General features: G+C 38.9%; 1 protein-coding gene across 1 annotated transcript in view; it reads left to right on the forward strand.

Annotated features, from left to right (window-relative positions):
- The window catches only part of PHEX (phosphate regulating endopeptidase X-linked), a 219,288-nt gene that overhangs the window by 37,907 nt on the left and 159,808 nt on the right, over positions 1 to 21,573 (forward strand). The window contains exons 4-6 of the mRNA XM_055106306.2: positions 6,356 to 6,442; positions 7,444 to 7,670; positions 20,383 to 20,451. Of these exons, the coding sequence (XP_054962281.1) occupies positions 6,356 to 6,442; positions 7,444 to 7,670; positions 20,383 to 20,451 (383 nt within the window). The remainder of the gene's footprint in view (positions 1 to 6,355; positions 6,443 to 7,443; positions 7,671 to 20,382; positions 20,452 to 21,573) is intronic.

The raw sequence follows: 21,573 nt of genomic DNA on the forward strand, positions 1-21,573 counted from the left end.
CCTGGAAACCAAATTGAAATCTGTAGCCTAGAAAATCAACAAGAGCTAAAAATAGTAGGATTAGAGGCAGCATTCAACCATAGACCATCCAGAGGTAGTTTTTAAGTACCACCAAAGGAGAAAGCAGGCCATTCTATAATAAGTTTTAAAAAATGTAGGTCTAGAGAACATTCTGTTCATTATGTAGATGTGGAAGCTTAAAGTATAGATTTGGTTTTCCAGAGTTTTAATTTTTCATGTTCTTTCTTTCACCAGAATCAGAGGGCACTCCCTCTGATTTCCAAAAGAGAAATGTTACCACAATCTGCATGAAATTGAGAATTTACCTTGCTGACACTGACGTGAAGATTTTAGAATGCAATTGCTGGCCAGGTGTAGTGGCTCATGCCTGTAATCCCAGCACTATGGGAGGCTGAGTTAGGAGGATCACTTGAGACTAGGAATTGAAGACCAGCCTGGGCAATATAGCGAGACCCCATCTCTACAAAAATAAAAATAAAACAATTAGCCACGGTGTGGTGGTGTGCACCTGTAGTCCTAGCTACTTGGGAGGCTGAGGTGAGAGGATGGCTTGGGCCCAGGAGGTTGAGGCTTCAGTGAGCTGTGATTATGCCTCTGTTCTCCAGTCTGGGTGACAGCACAAGACCCTGTCTCTAAAAGTACCCATTAAGCAAATCAAGCAAGTGGCTCCAGGATTCACTGGTCTCTTAGCAAACAGCCAGAGGCCCCCTTTCAGAATAGGCACATGGAAATATTGCAGGGTCAGGAGAAAGAACCCAAAGGAGGGTGTTTTTAAGTGTTCCTGTGCTCCTGAGCCACTTCATTCAAATGTCAGCTCAATCAAGGTTCTTGGTAGGTTTTTGCCCATAGGCCTAAAACTTTGCTTGTGTGGAGTTTTTGAAAAATGTTTTAGGTGGATATGTCTTAGATATTGTAGAAACTTTAAATGATTGGCCTGAGCTGCAGATGGCTGTTATGAACTCTTGACTAAGCATGGTACTGTAAAATCCTCAAGGGCCTCATCCTTCCTTTGGAATTTCCTTTTTGTATTCTAGAGCACTCAATAAATGTCCTGTCTGAGCAGCAGAATTGAATTGAGTGAGGATTGATAGTCCTCTCTCAGCTTCCGAGCATAACTAAGTATTTTTTTTTCTCCCCAGTGTAGAAGAGCAGGGCATTGGGAATGGATGATAAAGCTGAGACAATTGATGAAAATAAAACTTAGGTACCCTTAAAACTGGCGTTCATGAAAACAGATGAATGAAGTCTTGGATTTCATTGTATGATATAGGGACTGAGATGTGAAAAAAAGAGATGGTGGTGTTAGTATGATGAGGGCATTGCTGATTGTAAAAAGAAATAATAAAAGTAGTCAGTCCAGCTTCTCATAGTTCTTTTTCAATTGGATGAAAGTCTCTCTCAGACTTTCCTTGTCAGGAATTCAACTCAGCGAACATTCACTAAGAACCAGCCATGCCAAGCTCTGGGTCCTGGGTGTTCAAAGATGAATGTGACCCAGCCTCTGCCCAAAAGAGTATTCAATCTAATGGAGCATAGCCATTGTTAATGCCAATGTTTTATACCAAAAGTATTTCTTGGTGATATTATTTGAGGCCCAATGACCAAAAATATCTTTATTATTAAAATTCTCACGTTTCATCCCCTTTGAGGCTAGGCTTGGGTTACAAAGGCATGGTTGTCCACACCATGGTCAAAAACAAATTTTAGATGGACTGTAGATCTAAATGTGAAACAATAAAGATTTTAGAAGAAAATGTAAACTGTCACCGGGCGCGGTGGCTCATGCCTGTAGTCCCAGCACTTTGGGAGGCCGAGGCGGGTGGATCACCTGAGGTCAGGAGTTCAAGATCAGCCTGACCAACATGGTGAAACCCCGTCTCTACTAAAAATACAGGCTGGGCGTGGTGGCTCATGCCTGTAATCCCACACTTTGGGAGGCTGAGGCGGGTGGATCACCTGAAGTCAGGAGTTCGAGACCAGCCTGGCTAACATGGTGAAACCCCACCTCTACTAATAATACAAAAAGTTAGCTGGGCATGGTGGCGCATGCCTGTAGTCTCAGCTACTTGTGAGGATGAGTCAGGAGAATCGCTTGAACCCGGGAGGCGGAGGTTGCAGTGAGCTGAGATCCTGCCACTGCACTCCAGCCTGGCGACAGAGCGAGACTCCATCTCAAAACAAACAAACACACAAAAACAAAAAACAAAAAATAGCTGGGCATGGTGACATGTGTCTGTAATCCCAGCTACTTGAGAGGCTGATGTAGGAGAATCGCGTGAACCTGGGAGGTGGAGATTGCAGTGAGCCGAGATCAAGCCACTGCACTCCAGCCTGGGCGGTAGAGCAAGACTCCATCTCAAAAAAAAAAGAAAAATAAAATAAAATGTAGACTATCTTCATGAGTTTGGGATAGGCAGAGATTTCTTGAACAGGACACTAAATATGGTAACCATGGAGGAGAAAAATGGAGAAGCTGAACTAAAATAATTTCAGTTTATTACAAGATACCATTAAAAATGAAGTCTATGTAATGGGATATTTTATAATATATTCAAAAAGGACTCGTATGTAGAATATAGAAAGCACTTCTACAAATCAATAACAAAAAGGTAGATTACTCTACAAATATGTGATATAGACTTGAATAAGTATTTTACCATAGAGGATGTTAATTTTCTTGCTTGGGGTTAGTGATTGGAAGGGAGCACAAGGGGCTTCTGGGGTTCCAGTAATAATGCTGGTTACTTGAGCGTGTTAACTTTGTGAACATTCTTCACATTATGATCTGTGTACTTTTCTGTATGTTGTATTATTTGTGTACTTTTCTGTACTTTCATTGGAAAAATTTACATAAAAAAAGAAAATGCTTTGCTGTCCAGGATGAAGAATGTGAGCAGAATATTTTTGGAGGTTAACACTGATTGCAAAATATGTCTTCCCATTTAGAATTGCCTCTACTATAGAAGCAGAGGAAATGTTGAGAGCATGGGGCTTTGCAAGGTGGCTATAGCAGGTGCAGTTTGTGAAATAGTCCTACACACAGCCTGGCAGTGTCTTAGGTTAGCATAAGTCCTTTGGCCAACAATATCCTGAGAAGCAAGCAGGAGAACAAACACAGTTATGGAGGAAGCACTAGAAACAAGCTTGATTACTTGACAGTTTTGTATAGGGCGAATTCTGCCTGTAATCCTGTTTAAGTCACCACTTACTGATCCCCGTTATCATGTGCCCAGGCACCAAGATGGGGGCTTTCTGTGCATTAAAAATTTTAAATCCTCAGCACAATCCTGGGAAGCATGTACTATTATTATTTGACTTTACAGATAAAGAAACTGGGGCTTAGAGGGATTAAATAACTCGCTCGAATTCCAGCTAGCAAGTTGCAGCAAGCTGCAACTGGAACCCATGTCTGTGTGATTCCAAAGCACCCCCTTCCCACATGTCTATTATGTTGCCTTTAAAAAAAAGTTATTTGATGGAGCATAGTGAGAAGAAAAATACTTAATATGTACTTAATGTTCAAATTTGATGATCAGAAGAACTTCTCAAACCAATTTTAAAGTCTGAGGTTTGCTGTGCTATAGTTTTTTTTTTTTTTTTTTTTTTTTGGAAACACACTTTGTCGCCCAGGCTGGAGTGTAGAGGTGAGATCTTGGCTCACTGCAACCTCTGCCTCCTGGGTTCAAGCGATTCTCCTGCCTCAGCCTCCCGAGTAGCTGGGACTACAGGTGTGCGCCACCATACCCGGCTAATTTTTGTATTATTAGTAGAGGTGGGGTTTCACCATATTGGCCAGGCTGGTCTCAAACTCCTGACCTTGTGATCTGCCCGCCTCAGCCTCCCAAAGTGCTGGGATTGCAGGCATGAGCCACCGCGCCTGGCCTGCAGTTTTATGAACTGCTGTTGTCCTTTGCAGTTGTAAGGTGGTAAGAAATACCTGGGTGGGGTGGGGGTGGGGATTGAGAAATCCTCCAAGAAACAACACAGGCTATGATTGGAATGCCCCTGTATGGGTGACCCATGAGCCTTTCTCAGTGCTTTGGGGACATTTTAATAACCTGAGTAATTACCTGTGGTAGGCAGGCTTTGTTTTCTACTCATTAATAACTCTCCAGGCTACATTTTATTCTTCTTACTGCTAATTCACATGCAGAGATACATAAAATGGATGCTGTCAACTGATTGCCACATCACTGTCTGCATATCAATGCTCTCCTGTCTGCTTGGGCTCGGAGAGAAGGAAAGAAGAGAAGGAAAAGGGTATGGCAAGGAACTTGTGATAGCCGAATCTGTTTTAAAAGCCAAATTCTGGTACAGAAACCAGAATTTTGACATATACAAATTATTGATATTTGTGCACGGTTAGTGTTTTGGGATTGCCCTATTTAGCATCTGCTGATCCTCTTTTTCCCTCCCTGTGATAGATAGCATGCCTTGGAAGCAGACACAGGTAAATATTTAATGCTTTTAGTTTTTTTTGCTCCTGTGGCTTGTTTGGCCCTTAGGGCATTCATGTTTTTTTAGCCTGTGGAGTGTTTATAGCATCAGAACATCATCACAACCCTAAATGAAATTTGGATTATTTACTTCTAAGTATGTTTCCCAAATAGTCTAATGACTGTGTAAGCAATATAGTGGAAGGGTACAGGAGCCGATTTGAATGGAAATATATGTGGATATGGCTTTAGATCTTTCTGCGTATTAAAAAAAAAATCTCCTCTAAAAAATCCTTGGGGACTTGGCACGGTGGCAGTGGCTCACGCCTGTAATCCCAGCACTTTGGGAGGCCAAGGCAGGTGGATCACCTGAGGTCAGGCGTTTGAGACCAGCCTGGCCGACATGGTGAAACTCCATCTCTACTAAAAATACAAAAAATTAGCTGAGTGTGGTGGTGTGCACCTGTAATCCCAGCTACTCGGGAGGCTGAGACAGGAGAATTGCTTGAACACGGGAGGCAGAGGCTGCAGTGAGCTGAGATCCTGCCACTGCACTCCAGCTTGGGTGACAGAGTGATACTCTGTCTCAAAAAAAAAAAAAATCCTTGGGGCTAGTTATCTTGATTTTATTATTATGATGATGCACAAGAAAGAAAACACCAAACAAGCTGAAATAATTGAAAATACTCACATCCAACCCAATTTAATTTATTTCACTGGAATCTATCTAGTTATATGGACTTGTTTTAGGTACAGGTGCTTATTTTTAAAAAACTAGACAGGAGCTCTGGGTTGCTTTTTTTTTTTTTTTTTTTTTGAACTGTAGAACTTCTGGTTTAGAAGTAAGATTCCTCTTCAGGAGATATACAATTATTTATTAACTTAATTAGTGCCGTACATTTTGTCTTGAAGCTATTCAGAGTATTATAGGAACATCTGTTGTACTGTGATTATGATGGCTGCTAGGCTGTTTCTCCAAATGCCTTGACAAGGCAGTTTGACATAGTTCGGTGAAGGCAGTGCCCTGGTGCTGCAGTCACCATAGGGATTTTTCATCTTGGCTTCATGTTGGTAGATTGATACTCTCAAGTACGTTCAAGGTTCTCTTTTTTGGGAGAGGGTTGTTTTCATTGAGTCCTGGCTTTCCTCTTTCCTTATTTAATGAAATAGTGACAACTATCATTTTCTACCTTCAAACATTATTATTAGTGATTTTATAAATAGAAAATTATTTTCCAGGTGGGCCTATGTCTGTGCTGGCAACCATTGTGTACACACGGACTCTCTTAGATGTTTAGGACTTTGCATGTGTAAACGGGCAAGTTTTCAGGCAATTCGGGTAGGTTTTCCAATCTTGTCTTTCCATTTCCTGTCTAAAGAACTTCTTCCATGTCCACAGCATGTTTATTCAACAATGGATAAAACTTCTAATGGGAAATTTCTTCCGGGTGACCTCCTTGAGAGGCTGGGCTGTGGAGAAATCTTAAGAAACACAACCCTGATGAAATTGGCTCCGCTGAGAATATTACTTGGTCCAGGAACAAGGGACAGAATTCAGTTATTTTTGGTTCTTGAATAAATGAATTCTGTTTCCTTTTGTGTAGGTGGCAGAAGAAATTAACCCCTGTAGAACATCCATTCTCAGTTGGAAACTAAATTTTTGGTTTCTTTTGAGTTAGGAGTACCCTGGATAAGAGAATGTAAAACTGTTTTTATTTGAACCTCATGCAACTTGGAATCTGTTCTGTTGTCTGCATATCTTTGATAGATTTGTCTTTTCCAGGGTTGTCTGTCTTTGTATTTAATTTTCTGGAGGTTGGAATTGTGATTATCAAATGACTTCCAACTTGGCACCATATGTGGGTGGATACTAATGAATCCTTTCTTAACCTTCCCAGAACTTTTGGAGAAATCAATCAGTAGAAGGCGGGACACCGAAGCCATACAGAAAGCCAAAATCCTTTATTCATCCTGCATGAATGAGAGTGAGTGATGAAGAAAACTAAATAAAATATTTACCATCCCTATCCTTTAGAGTTCTATTAATGTTTTAATATATTGTTTGAGGAAGAAGAGTACTACTAAGAATTCTATTAATGTTTAAAGGTGTTAAAGGAATGATTGTGAAAGACTGGATTTTGACTAGTCCCATCTTAGTTAATGTTGTTACTGGCTTGGTGGAGAAAATCTTATTTATATGAGTTGGATTCTTTGGGTATCATTTACTCCTTGAGAAACTTAGACAAAGTCAGCAGGGCAAACTCCACTGTATCTGGTAGAGAATCCAGAAGCCAGGCCAAGTCTGGCTTGAGACAGAGACTGGGAGGGAGTGCACCTACTGGAGCCTAGAGAAATCCAGATTCCCAGGCATGCCAGGTTCCTGTGTCAGCCTAACAGGCATCTTTGTTGGGTCCTTAGCCCTGTCTCAATATCTTGGGTCTGATTGGAATCAGAACAGATACTGGCCACTTGACCTGGTCTGCCTTCTCAAGGCCAGCACAGGAAGAAGCCAGTGCCTGTGGGAAGTGTGTCAACTGGTCTAGGATTTGGGGTATCATGTGGTGAGCTAGAAAAGAGCAATAAAAGACAGGAATCTGAAGCATCACTTCTTCTTCATTGGGTAGTGATTGGCTTTATTGAGGCATTCCTTTAGTTAGGGTTGTAACTTAGTCCCACCAAGTATTATTCATTGGCTGGGTTCCATGTAGAGAATCCATGTTTATTGTAGTGAATATCCAGCAGTTTCCCTGGTCAGCTCTCCTGGCAAGAACACTAGGTGTAGACAGTCACATTGAAGCATGGATCATAGGTAGTTCTGTCTCTGTGATTATGCTCATCCCACCCCACCTCTTTTACCTACTCCCTAACAGCTGAAATTTTAAGTTGGAGCATTATGGGAATTTTGTCTTGAGAAGATGCACTTAAATTCTAGTGTGCTGATCTAGTTTGCAATTCTAACTTTCTCTTCATATCTGCTCCCTTTCAGAAGCGATTGAAAGAGCAGATGCCAAGCCACTGCTACACATCCTACGGCATTCACCTTTCCGCTGGCCCGTGCTTGAATCTAATATTGGCCCTGAAGGGGTTTGGTCAGAGAGAAAGTTCAGCCTTCTGCAGACACTTGCAACGTTTCGTGGTCAATACAGCAATTCTGTGTTCATCCGTTTGTATGTGTCCCCTGATGACAAAGCATCCAATGAACATATCTTGAAGGTATAATGAGGACCCATTCATCTTCTTTGCTCAGTCCTAGATTAGCCTTTTGGGGTGCCATCCTGGGGAAAGAGACTCATGCTGCCTTAGTGAAATAATAACATAAAACACTTTTATTGAATAGTAGAATCCAGAATATTCCCTTCTCCCGGCTTTGCAGAATGTAGACCATTACCATACAAGTTTTGTAAGCCTTTTGGAAAACTAGTGAATTAGTTTCAAGTGATCTGTGATCTGGCCCTCATATGCCTACTCAGAGCAAGCCTAGGGTTCCTAAATTCCAGTGGGAAGGGGACTGCAGGTCTCCTGTTGTTAGCAGAGATTTTCTGAGCCCTGCTCTTGTCCTTGCCTCCTCATTCCCTTGATAGAGGAGAAAACACGTGCCATGATTTTTTGTTCCTCTTTCACTAACATTTTCTTGTGCACACACCTAAATTTTAGTTATCAACTTCACTCTGAATCTCTCCTCCCTCCTTTCCAAAGATACAGCAAAACTTTTTCTGTTCCAAGTGCTTGGTTGCGTTTTCTGTTGGAAGACTAACCATGTCTTCCATAAAGCAATGGGCCACATGGACATACCCTGAGGCATTTCACATTGGTAAAATCAGGAGGCTGTCAGAAAACTACCAACAGCTAAAGACTCACCAATGAAAGAGCTATGCAAGAATTCAAATAACATTCGTCAAATAGTTTTGTGCTTTGATCCTGCTGGGTTTGGTTTTGTTTTGCTTCCACAGTTACTTTGACTGATAATGAAAATGTTATTGCATGACTGATTTTCTCCCCAATTCTGTCCTTAGTCAAATCAGAAAATATTAATGAAATATTGATATTCAAATTGTAGACATGTATTGCCCTCACCTCATGCATTTTAACCTTCTAAAATCCAAATCTTAAAGTTCATCGTTTGATTGAAGCTGGTCATCGTTTGATCAGAGATTGGCACATTTTTTGGGTAAAGGGCCAGATAATACATATTTTAGGGTTTGCAGGCCGTCTGGTCTCTGTTGCAACTACTTAATTCTGCCATTGTGTCTGGGAAAGCAACTGCAGACAACAAAGGTATGGCTGTATGGCGGGCTGGCCCAGTGGCTGTAGTTTTCTCACCTCTAGGTTAGACAATGGAATTCTCAGTAAAAATCTTTGGTCATTGAAAGGACTCCCCTCTACTCAGGAGGAAATTCTGAGTTCCAGAGACAACTGTGTTTCTATGTTTGGTGATGAAATGAGCCATCTTCTAATGCTATCAGGATAAGATGTGCTATGTAAGACACAATGATGATGACGACCCAACTGATCTCTGTACTGTGTTGATATATCCCTCATTTTTTGAAACTAGGTTTTAAGACTATCATTATCAGTTCCAGAACTATTATGATGTTCTTTCAAACACCTTAAGTTGGTGTTTTGAAGTAAGCTGAAGGCTGTTTTCCAAACTTAAGTTTAAGTTTATACATTCTATTGAGTGATAGAAGATCTTGATTCACACACAGATGAATAATTGCAAACGGTAGCCATTTTATTATCTTTCTCACCTATTTCTGGATCTACTCAATTGAATTTATTTCTTTAAACTTTTTATTATTAAAATGTGGTACAAAATTAAAGAATAGAAAAATAAACTCCCATGTATCCATCAACCCAGCTTCAACAACTCTCAACCTTCTGATGTTATGTTTCTTTCTGCAGTTATGTTTTAATCTAGAGCCCTCCTTTTTTGGGAGGTGGCTAGAACATTTTATAGCAAATTAAAAATATATCATTGCATAGTAAATACTTCAGTGCTTAGCTAGTGGAAAGGACTATTATCACAACCAAAAAGATAATCATAATTCCATAATTAACATCTAATAACTAGTTAATTTTCAATTTTTCTGATTGTCTTAAACATGTCCTTAAAAAAAAAAACAGTTGGTCTTTGATTCAATCTCCAAATAAAAATCACAGGTGAACTTAGTTGATATGTCTGTTTTACTCCACAAGGGATCCCCCTATTTTTGTTTTTTAAACCACATTTATTTGTTGAAGAAACTGGAGTATTTGTCCTGTAAACTGTCTTACATTCTGAATTTGACTGTTTTCAGGGTAATCTAATAGCTGATGAAAGTTCTTGTTTATAGGAGAATCACAGCTTAAAAATGCAGAAGAAATAATAGGAAGCTATCTATTTAAAAAAAAATCCCTAAGGAAAGGATTGATCTAGGCAATTATCATCAATGGCTGCTAAAACCATCAGGTAAATGGTTGATTGGGAAATTCATGATATCAGACCGATATCACCTGAACCCTAATATCAATGATAGCATTGCTAAAAGTGGGGCAACCAGATATTGTGTGCCTCCTGGTATCAGTAGGAAGTGCACACTATCACCAGTGATGTTGTCGTGCCCCCACAATTGAGCCTCTAGTTTTAAGAGGAGCTTACAGAAAACACGGGGAATAGAGAAACATGGTAACCAATTTTTAATAGCTTGCCTTGTATACTTAATATTCAATTAAACTGATCCTAGAAACACTAAAATGTCAATGATAGAATACTTTCCAAATGTAAGGAGGCACCCATGTACTTATTATTGCTCTCTTTTGTCAAGATGGCAGCTTGTTCCAAACTGGTGTTTGAACATTGTTTGGCATTTGAGTGCAGCAAACGTTTGCTTAAGTTCTGTTCCTGTTTGTACCATTTTCCATGACTGAATATTCACACATCTGAACTAATTGCCTTCCCTCAGATTTAATATAATTATAGTCTTCCTGATGACACATTTACAAGAGTTCGAGCATGTATCTGGAGGTGGTAGGAGAAGTTTTATTCTGAGAGCTGCATGAAACCCAATGAACCTGATAACAGAAATTAGCGTACTGGTGGCTGCCAAAGTTGTAGAATTTGCAAGTGTTGCTTTTTTATTCATTTAAAAATAGTTAAAACTATAAAAGACAAAATCTAATTGGATGAACATTTGGAGCCCCCCCCTTATAGGTTTTGTGGAACATAGTTTGAAAACTACTGGTGTAGTTAAAAAACAAAAAAAAAAAGAATAGGCTTTGGTATTTAAAAGATTGAGGTTTGCAGTTTAGCTTTGTGATGTACTCACCGAATATCCTCGTGCAAATTACTTCACCTCGCTGATTTTACTTTCCCCATGTGTACGGAAGGGTGAATTAGAATTTACTTTTAATCGTCATTGACGTTCAAATGAATTGACTTTTGTGACAGTTTTCACAGTAGATACTGGTCCACAGTAGCACACGACACAAGGTTCCGAACCTACTCTTCAAACATGACCCAGCAACTGGTCAGGACCATTTGGAGAATGTTTTTCTTTGACATGTGGTACCCAATATGCCTCTCAGAGCTCAAACTCAGTTGTGCAAGGAATAGGCATTTTGTTTACTCGACCTAATATTTGACTTTTAGCTCCCACCCAACCTTTTGGTGGGAAACTGAACCTTAGTCTAGGCATTTACCTCCCCTCTTGGTGGCCCCATTTCTCGGTCTTTTCCTAGGGTATTGGGAAACTGCAATAACCAGTTATCTGGTTTCTGAGAAGAAACCCACTATGGAACCATGTAGCCGCTTCAGGTGTGCCCCTCTGATGCTGAGATCCTGCGACTCCCATTCCTTCTCAGATCCTGCCATGTTTCGGGGTGATCAGTTCCTCTGCTCATGAGAATTCTTGACTTCTTTTGCTGCTTGAAAGATCCTCTTTCTGCTCTGGGAGAAATCCCTCTTACCTGAAACTCTCTTCCCTCAATGTCGTTAGGCTTCCTTTTCCATCGAATTCAATTTTCCTCGGTGTGCTTAGCTTTTCTAATCCCACAAACCCACAGGAATAAGAGAAGGGCCTTTTGGGCAGGCACAGCACTGTGGGCATCCTTTTGGGTGAGCAGATGGTGCCTTTGGGTGAAGAGAGAGGCACCCTTTCTAAGGGGTAGATATATCCCCATGCCAAAGACATGCAGTTTGGCCAGCAGGGGTCGCTCTAATCTACACAGCGTACTTCTGCAAAGCTCCCCTGCGGCGAAATGACACAGGGTTTGCTACAGGCTTAAATGAGGTAAAGGAATTCCAAAAATAAAGAAAACAACAGAAGTTAGTGACCAAAAACATTATCTTGCTGCACATGTTTGGATTTATTCTATGTCAGGAGATAGTATGAGGATTTAAGGGACAATAAAAGACGTGAGTATATGTGATCCTGAAAGAGTATTTGGAAGGCCAAGGATGTCCCAGTATGTATTACTAGTTAATGAAGACAACAACTTAAAGTCATCATCTCTCAACAGCCTGCATTTTTCTGGCTCTCAGCAAAACTCGTAAAAAATGGCAAGGAGAAACTCCAAGAAAATTTGAAAAGTTTCATTCTCTTTCCTTTTCCTTTTTTTCTCAGGAACTGACAGAACATAGAATTTTATTTTATTATTGTTATTTTTTATTGATACGTAACTACACATTTTCATGGTACATGTGATAATCTGATACATTCATATAATCAAATCATGGTAACTGGGATATATCCATTAATGGGATTGCTGGGTCAAATGGTAGTTCTGTTTTAAGTTTTTTCAGAAATCACCAAACTGCTTTCCACAGTGGCTGGACTAATTTACATTCCCACCAGCAGTGTATAAGCATTTCTTTTTCCTTATATCCATGCCAACATCTATTATTTATTGACTTTTTAATAATAACCATTCTGACTGGTGTGAGATGGTATCTCATTGTGGCTTTGATTCACATTTCTCTACCGATTAGTGATGGTGAGCTTTTTTTTCATATGCTTGTTGGTCACACGTATGTCTTCTTTTGAAAAGTGTCTGTTTATGTCCTTTGTCTACTTTTTAATGGGGTTGTTTGGTTTTTGCTTATAAATTTGTTTATGTTCCTTGTAAATTCTGGATATTAGACCTTTGTCGGATGCACAGTTTCCAAATACTTTCTGCCATTCTGTGGGTTGTCTGTTTATTCTGTTGATAACTTCTTTTGCTGTGCAGAAGCTCTTTGGTTTAATTAAGTCCCGTTTGTCATTTTTTGTTTTTGTTGCAATTGTTTTGGGCATCTTCATCATGAAATCTTGCCCAAAGTAATTTACAGATTCAATGCTATTTCTATCAAACTACCAATGACATTGTTCACAGAATTAGAAAAAGGCTATTCTAAAATTCATATGGAATCAAAACAGAGCCCGAATAGCCAAAGCAGTCCTAAGCAAAAAGAACAAAGCTGGAGGCATCACATTACCTGATTTCAAACTATAGTATAAGGCTGTAGTAACAAAAACAGTGTGGCCGGTACAACTACGGATACATAGATCAATGGAAACAGCCCAGAAATAAAGCTGCACACCAACAACCATCTGATCTTTGATAAAGTCTACAAAAACAAGCAATGGGTAAAGGACTGTGGTGCTGGGATAACTGGCTAGCCATATGCAGAAGATTGAAACTGGACCCATCCCTTTTATCATATACAAAAATCAACTCAAGATGGATTAAAGATGTAAATGTAAAACCTAAAACTGTGAAAACCCTTGAAGAAAACCTAGGAAATACCATTCCAGACATAGGCCCTGTACTATATTTTGAAGTCAGGTAATGTGATTCTCCAGCTTTGTTATTTTTGCCCAGGATCGCTTTGGCTATTTGGGGTGTTTCGTGGTTCCATGTAAAATTTAGGATTTGTTTTTTCTATTTTGTGAGGAATGTCAATGGTGTTTTGATAGAGGTTGTGTTGAATCTGTAAATTGCTTTCAGTGGTATTGTCATTTTAGCAATATTCTACTAATTCATAAGCATGGAGTATCCTTCCATTTTTTTGTGTCCTTTTCAACTTCTTTCATCAACATTTTATAGTTTTCTTTACATGAATCTTTTATTTCATGGGTTAAATTGATTCCTAGGTGTTTTATATTGTAAATGATATTGTTTATTGATTTCTTTTTCAGATTATTTGCTTTTGGTGTATACAAATGCTGTTGATTTTGTATACTCGAACTTTACTACATTTGTTGATCAGTTCTAATAGTTTTTTGGTAGAGCCTTTAGGTTTATCCAAATATAAGATCATGTTATCTCTGTACAAGGCTAATTTGACTTCTTCCTTTCCAGTTTGGATGCCCTTTATTTATTTCTCTTGCCTAATTGCTCTGGCCAGGACTTCTAGTATTGTGTTGAATAAAAGTGGACAAAACAGGCATCCTTGTCTTGTTCTACATTTTAAAGGCTTTTAATTTTTCACCATTCGGTATGATGTTGGTTATGTGTTTGTCAGATATGGCTTTTACTTTTTGAGGTGTGTTCCTTCTGTACCCAGTTTTTTGAGGATTTTTGTCATAAAGGGATGTTGAATTTTATTGAATGCTTTTACAGAATGTATTAGAATGATTATGTGATTTTTGTTCCTGGTTCTGTTAATGTGATGTGTTTATATTTATTTACTTGAATTTGGATTTTCCATTTAATTTATTTTTTTGAGATGGGATCTCACTATGCTGCCCAGGCTGGACTTGGGTTCAAGTGATCATCTAGCCTCAGCCTCCTGAGTAGCTGGTACTACAGGTGCATGCCACTGCACCCAGCATATCATGTCTATTGATTTGTGTATGTTGAACTAGCCTGGCATCCCTGGATTAATCCCACTCAATCATAGTGAATGATCTTTTTCATGTATTGTTGAATTAGGTTAGCTAGTATTTTGTTGATAATTTTTGCATCTATGTTCCTAAGTCATATTGGCTGGTAGTTTTCTTTTCTCCTTGTGTCCTTGTGCAGTTTTGGTATCGGGGTAATGCTGGACTCATAGAATGAGTTTGGAAGTATTCCCTTCAGTTTTTTTTTTTTTTTTGGAAGAGTTTGAATATAATTTGTATTGCTTCTTTAAATGTTTTGTAGAATTTGGTAGTGAAGACATCAAGTCCTGGGCTTTTCTTTGATGGGAGACCTTTTATTATGGCTTCAATCTTGTTACTAGGTATTAGTTTGTTGAGGTTTTCTACTTCTTCATGGTTCAATGTTGGTAGGTTGCATATGTCCAGGAATTTATTCATTTCTTCTAGATGTTCCACTTTGTTGGCATATAGCTGTTCATAATAGTCTTTATAATTCTTTGTATTTCTGTGGTCTCAGTTGTGTCTTCTTTTTCATTTCTGATTTTATTTATTTGTGTCTTCTCTCTTTTATTCTTAGTCTAGCTAAAGATTTGTTGATTTTCAAAAAAAAGCCAACTTTTTTCATTAATTTTTTTTGGTGTTTTTATAGTCTACATTTCATTTATTTCTATTTTAATCTTTATTATCTCTGTCTACTAATTTGGGGTTTGGTTTTTTCTTATTTTTCTAGTTCCTTGAGTTGTATCATTAGATTGTTTATGAATTGTTATTTGAAGTCTTTCAACCTTTATGATGTAGGCTTTTATTGCTATAAAATTCCTTTTCAGTACTCCTTTGGCTGTGTTTCATAGATTTTAATATGTTGTAATTTCATTTTCATTTGTTTAAAGAAATTTTTAAATTTCATTTTTATTTTTTTCATTGACCCATTGGTCATTCAGGAGCATATTGTTTAATTTCCACGTGTTTGGCCAGGCACGGTGGCTCATGCCTGTAATCCCAGCACTTTGGGAGGTCGAGGCAGGTGGATCACCTGAGGTCAGGGGTTTGAGACCAGCCTGACCAACATGGTGAAACTCTGTCTCTACTAACAATACAAAAATTAGCCAGGCATGGTGTCGGGTACCTGTAATCCCAGCTACTCGGGAGGCTGAGGTGGGAGAATTGCTTGAACCTGGGAGGTGGAGGTTGCAGTGAGCCGAGATCATGCCACTGCACTCCAGCCTGGGCAACAAAGCGAGACTCCATCTCAAAAAAAAAAAAAAAAAAAAAAAAGATTCCATGTGTTTGTGTATTTTCCAAGTTTCCTCTTATTATTGATTTTTAGTTCCATTGTGGTCAGAAAAGATAACTGATATGATTTCTGCTTCTTTGAATTTGTGGAGACTTACTTTGTGGCTTAAAATATGATCTATTCTGGAGAATGTTCCACATGGTGATAAAAAGAATATGTATTCTGCAGCAATTGGGTGAAATGTTCTGTAAATGTCAGTTAGGCCTATTTGGCTTAGTGTCTAGTTTAACGCTGATGTTTCTTTGTTGATTGTCTAGATGATCTATCCATTAGAGTGGAGTGTTGAAGTTCCCTATCATTACTGTATTGCAGTCTCCCTCTCCCTTTAGATCTGTTAATATTTGCTTTATATACTTAGGTGCTCCAGTGTTGGGTGCATAGGTATTTATAATTGAGATAGGCAGTATATTGCTATATCTCCACTAGGTCCTTGCCTTTTTTTCCTGGCACTAAATGGCACCTTAAGCCTACGTTTGCTTTGACTCTGGCCCAAGATCAGAGCACTCCCAGTCCAGATATAGGGGAGGTCCTAAAGAGGATATCCTGGCAGTGTGGAAAAGCTGGCTGGCGGCTAGTGTACAGGTGACCTTTGGAATGAACCTCCTATAGCATAATGCTGCTGAACAGCCACTCTGATTTGGTGTCTCCTTTGGCCGAGTTACGGAGCAGAGTTTCCAGGGCTGGGTATGGTAGTCCCACCTCCCCTCTTTGTCTCTTGCTGTCTTCAGAAATATATCTCCCTTCAGGCACTCATGATGCCTTCTGTGGGTTGAGGTATGGGCAGGTCTTCTGTCAAAGAACCCAAGATGGTCAGGAAGCTGGTTGTCCACCTTGATCTCACTTTTTCCAGTGTAGAAACTATGAGTCAGGGAAAATTTCTGCAGGCTTGTTGCTGGACAGATTGGTTGGAAGGGCATCATAGAGAAATTTTATTCTCCTTTGTCTGCTTGGAGTTTTTTCACTTCTCTGTGGCCTCAGCAACTGATTCATCCTTATATTTGAGTTCTGGGATATTGCTGGTGAGAATCTTAGTGCTGTATATTTGTTTTTAGTTTCCTGTGTATATGTTGGGGTGGGGAGGGAAGCCAGCTTCTGTCTCCACCACCATTTTGAAACCTGAAGTCCAGACTCCATTTCCTACCTCATAATTTGTAAGCTCTTTCTTCTTGTATTACTACTTTGTCTTCTAACTTGAGGTTTATTATCATTGGAATGCCAGTTGTAATTGGAGAAAACATTTATATTTTCAGTTAAATGTGTTGGATTTCCTAAAAAACATACTTCATTTTCTGCTTACAGTATTTAGATCAGTTGTAAATGCAAGGATTTAAAAAATCTCAAATAACGCAGTGTCCTGATGGCTTCATGAGAAAGTCTTTTGCCTCAAGAGTTTGTATGTTTCTAATGAGATTTATTTGACTGACCTTATTCAATTTGTTGGTTGGTGTGTTTAAAATGTTCCCTAGAAACCATAACAATCTGAAAGTTTATAAAAGGTCTGGTAACCTCACTTGAATTATCTAAACTTTTACAATAAGTGGATTTAACTTTATTTCATGAGAGGGAAACTTTGGCTTTCTTGATAATATCTACACAGTTTCCTTTCTTATGAGACTCAAGCTCAAAAGATTCTTCAAGTGGTCCAAATTTAATTGAAAGCCAAAGTCTCTTAATCATAATATTGTGTTTCATGATCGTGGCTTGCTTAATTTTTGGAAGAAATAGTGGCAGATTGGGAATTGCAGTAGGATGAAGCCAGGAAGGCTTGTGACTTTGTTGTTTCAGGCCAATTAGAGAAGGTTGAACAAAATAATTTGAGGATTTTAGCAGTATACACAGACAAGATGGGTGTTTTGAAAGTGCCTTTTTTCCCCTGAAACAAGAGTTATGTTTTTCCTGGAATTTTTCATAATATCACTAATTCTTAACGTGGCCTTTGTAAAATTTGTTGTATATTAAGGGCAGTTTCATGGAAAACTGTAATCTTATACAAATTTATGTATTTAAGAATAAAATATTTAAGATTATAGTAAGACGAAAAAGAAGCTGGAGGAGATGGGTCAAAACAGTTTAAAGTCATATAAACTAATGGTATGGGCATGTAGGATTCAGTTTTTATTCAGATATTACTAATTTTTAATTTGTTGTTTAGATTTTGTTTCTTATTATTTTGGCTTAATGTTTAATGTGTGAATTAGAGATTTAATTTGGAAAAATCTACTCTTCTTGAGATTCATTTTATTTATCTTTAGTCAGTTGCTGATATTCAAGAAAGAACAAACCACAGATTTAGAGAAGGTGCTGGAAATTTTTTTAAAGTATCTTAAAATTTACATAAATTCATTTTTTGTGATGTACATGTCTAAGTTTTGACAAATGCATAGAGTCATGTAACCACCACTGTAATCAAGAAATAGAATAGTCCCATCATCCACCCCCAAATACCTCATGTTATCCCTTTGCTAAGTCAAGCCCTCTCCTCATGCCCAAACCCTGTTAGCCATCACTTTGTTCCCTGTTCCTGTAAAGTTTGGCTTTTTCAGGATGTAAGTAAAATTCACCCATGTTGTATCAGTTCATTCTCTTTTATTGTTGAGTAGTATTCCATTGTATACCACAGTTTATGCTTTCATGAATTGGAGGACATTTGGGTTGTTTCCAGTTTTGGGTGATATTGAATAAAATTACATACAGGTTTTTGTGTGACTTTAAATTTTTTTCCTGGGTAAATACCTAGAAGTAGGATTGCTGGCTCTTATGTAAATGTATGTTGAACTTTATAAGAAACTGTAAAATTGGTTTCCTTCCAAAGTGGCTGTGCCATTTTGCATTCTTACCAGTAATACATGAGTGATCCAACTTTTCCACGTCCCCACCAGCAGTTGTCAGATTTTTTTTTCCATTTTAACAGATCTATAGTAGTGTTTTATTGTGGGTTTAATTTACATTTTCCTAATGACTAATGATGTTGGGCATATTTTCATGTTTTTATTTTCTATCTTCATATGTTCTTTGATGAAGTGTCTGTTAGAATCGTTTGCTCAATTTTAAATTGAGTTGTTTCTTTTCTTATGGTTGAGTTTTGAGGAATCTTTATGTATTCTAGATACACGTCCTTTGTCATATATGTGATTTTCAGATATTTTCCCCATTCTGTGGCTTGTCTTTTTATTCTGTTAAGTTTCTTTCAAGAGCAAATTTGTTCAATGTCGATAAAGTCTAATTTATTTTTTCTTTTAAGGATTGTGATTTTATTGTCATGTCTAAAAACTCTTTGTCTAACCCCTAGTAACAAAAATTTTTCCCAATATTTTTTCCAGAAGTTTTATAGTTTTAGGTTTTACATTTAGGGCTATGATTCATTTTCAGTTAATTTTTGACTAAGGTGTGAGGTATGTGTAAAGGTTTATTTTCTTTTTGCTTATGGATGCCCAGTTTTTCTTTTCTTTGAGACGGAGTCACACTCTGTCACCCAGGCTGGAGTGCAGTGGCGCCATCCCAGCTTGCTGCAACCTCCGCCTCCTGGGTTCAAGTGATTCTCCTGCCTCAGCTTCCCAAGTAGCTAGAATTACAGGTGCGTGCCGCCACGCCTGGCTCATTTTTGTATTTTTAGTAGAGACTGGGTTTTACCATGTTGGCCAGGCTGGCCTTGAATTCCTGACCTCAAGTGATCTGCCTGCCTTGGCCTCCCAAAGTGCTGGGATTACAGGCATGAGCCACCACACAAGGCCTGGATGTCCAGTTTTTCTAACACGCTCTTTGAAAAGACTGTCTTCTTTCTTTTGTTTACCTTTCAGGTGCTGAAAGTTTTTTTTTTTTCCTGAGACAGAGTTTTGCTCTGTTGCCCAGGCTGGAATGTAGTGGCGTGATCTCTGCTCACTGCAGCCTCCATCTCCCAGGTTCAAGCAATTCTCCTGCCTCAGCCTCCCGAGTAGCTGGGATTACAGCCACACGCTACCATACCTGGCTAATTTTTATATTCTTAGTAGAGACGGGGTTTCACCACGTTGGCCAGCCTGGTCTCAAACTCCTGACCTCAAGTGACCCACCCACCTTGGCCTCCCAAAGTGCTGGGATTACAGGTGTGAGCCACCACACCAGCCTAAGGTGCTGAAAGTTTTAATTCAAGAATTTATACTATACTTTTCTATCACTGTAATTCTACTTATTTAGTTGTCTGGTTATTATTTGTGTTTTTATCACTTATCCTAAACCTTCCAGAGAGGGTTCTAACATTTGCGAAGGTTTCTCAAAACAAAATTATTATTTGATTCCATTCAAATAAAAAAGAAATCAATGCCATATGTTATTTTAGAGATAAGGAGTTGGAAACATCTGATTAATCAACTCTATACAGATTGGCATTTTGCAAAACACTGCAATGAGAAAAATACTGGATCTGGTGATAGGAGACAATGATTTTAGTCTGAGCTCTGCCCAATCATGTTACCTTGGGAAAGTCACAACAATTATCTGGCTTTTGTTTCTCCTCCCATTGAATAAGGGAGAATAGCTAATAATCTCTAAGATCTATTCCAACTGAAATAGCCTTGTTGTTATTCAGTGTTGATAGGACCTCAAAAGGTTTAGAAAACATAAATTAGAAAAGCAGGGGCAGGTCTCTGATAGTTTATTATATCTGTCATTGCCAAAGTGCCTATTTGCATGTAATTCTGAGTGTACTGAATTCTTTTTGTAATGGTGACATGAGCTCAAAATATGGCTGGGATGCAGACGATTTCATCACTCTTGTTAACATGGTACATAAGAATTTACAGTGCTAGCAGAATGCTTTCTGTTTTTGTTTTTACAGCTGGATCAAGCAACACTCTCCCTGGCCGTGAGGGAAGACTACCTTGATAACAGTACAGAAGCCAAGTCTGTAAGTTTTACTCATATTCAACTATGTGCCTTACCAGGCTGCTGTCAGGCCCATTAGTTCTAAGGCCGCTGCTTCTTTATTGGAAATGAGCAGTGTGGCTATTCAATGACCATATTCCCAATGCAGGAAGACTTTTATTCAGGCAGATAAATTCCACTCCCTGTCTTTCTAGAAGTCTTGATGAGCACATCAAGGCTGTACAAGTCTCAGTACTCAATGCCCTTATCTAGCTTGGGAGACAGCACTCCCAAATGAAGTAACAAAGAAATGAGCTTTGTTCATTCCTCAGAAGTGCAGAGAGCTCACTATCAATTGCAGAAATAAAGCGTCAGAAGAGATACCCAGGAGACAGATGGTTCCCAAATTGTACTGCTTTAGAATCACTTGGGAGGCTTTCATTAAATGTTGCTTCTTGGGTCACAGCCCTGGAGAGTCTGACTTAGACTTGAGGTAGGGTCTGAGAATCTATATTTTTAACAGGTGTTCCAGGTTAATGGAGGTTTAATAAGAATCAGAAAGGATCAATCAAGTTAGACTTCTTGGATTGGCTTAGAAATCTAGCAGTCTCCTGGATATTGGAAAGAGCTGGTTCATTTCTGACACTTTCAATTTATTTTGGAAACTTTATTGAACTTCCAAAGGAGCCTCAGACCTAGGTCCCCTGGGTCTATGCTGATACTAACTTCTATACATAGAAGGCTCTGGAGGGAAGCTAACTAAGATGCTGGGCAGCTTTCTTGCTGAGGACACTCACCAAAGAGGGTTGGCAAGTTTTCCTTCCTAAAAGTGGACAGAATGAACATTTGCCAATGTGGGGGGAGGGTGTACCCCTGGTATTGATGGAGTCTCAGCAACCAGGCTCAAAATCATCTCCCCCTATAACCTATCTGTCAAGTCCTAATGATTCTACCTTCAAAATATCTCTTCCATCCACTTGGTCCCTCTTTTCTATCCTGACTGCTATAGGTCAGATTCTTGTTAACTCTTGCCTTGACTACAGCAAGTAGCCTTTTAACTGTTACTGCTTCTCCTTCATCACATTGCCTCCTTAGCACCAGTTGACAAGTTCTGTTCTCAAAGCACTGCTCCTAGCATGCCTTCGCTCCCAAGACAGGGTCTAAA

The sequence above is a fragment of the Pan paniscus genome, chromosome X (genome assembly GCF_029289425.2).
Source record: "Pan paniscus chromosome X, NHGRI_mPanPan1-v2.0_pri, whole genome shotgun sequence".
Classification (NCBI taxonomy): domain Eukaryota; kingdom Metazoa; phylum Chordata; class Mammalia; order Primates; family Hominidae; genus Pan; species Pan paniscus.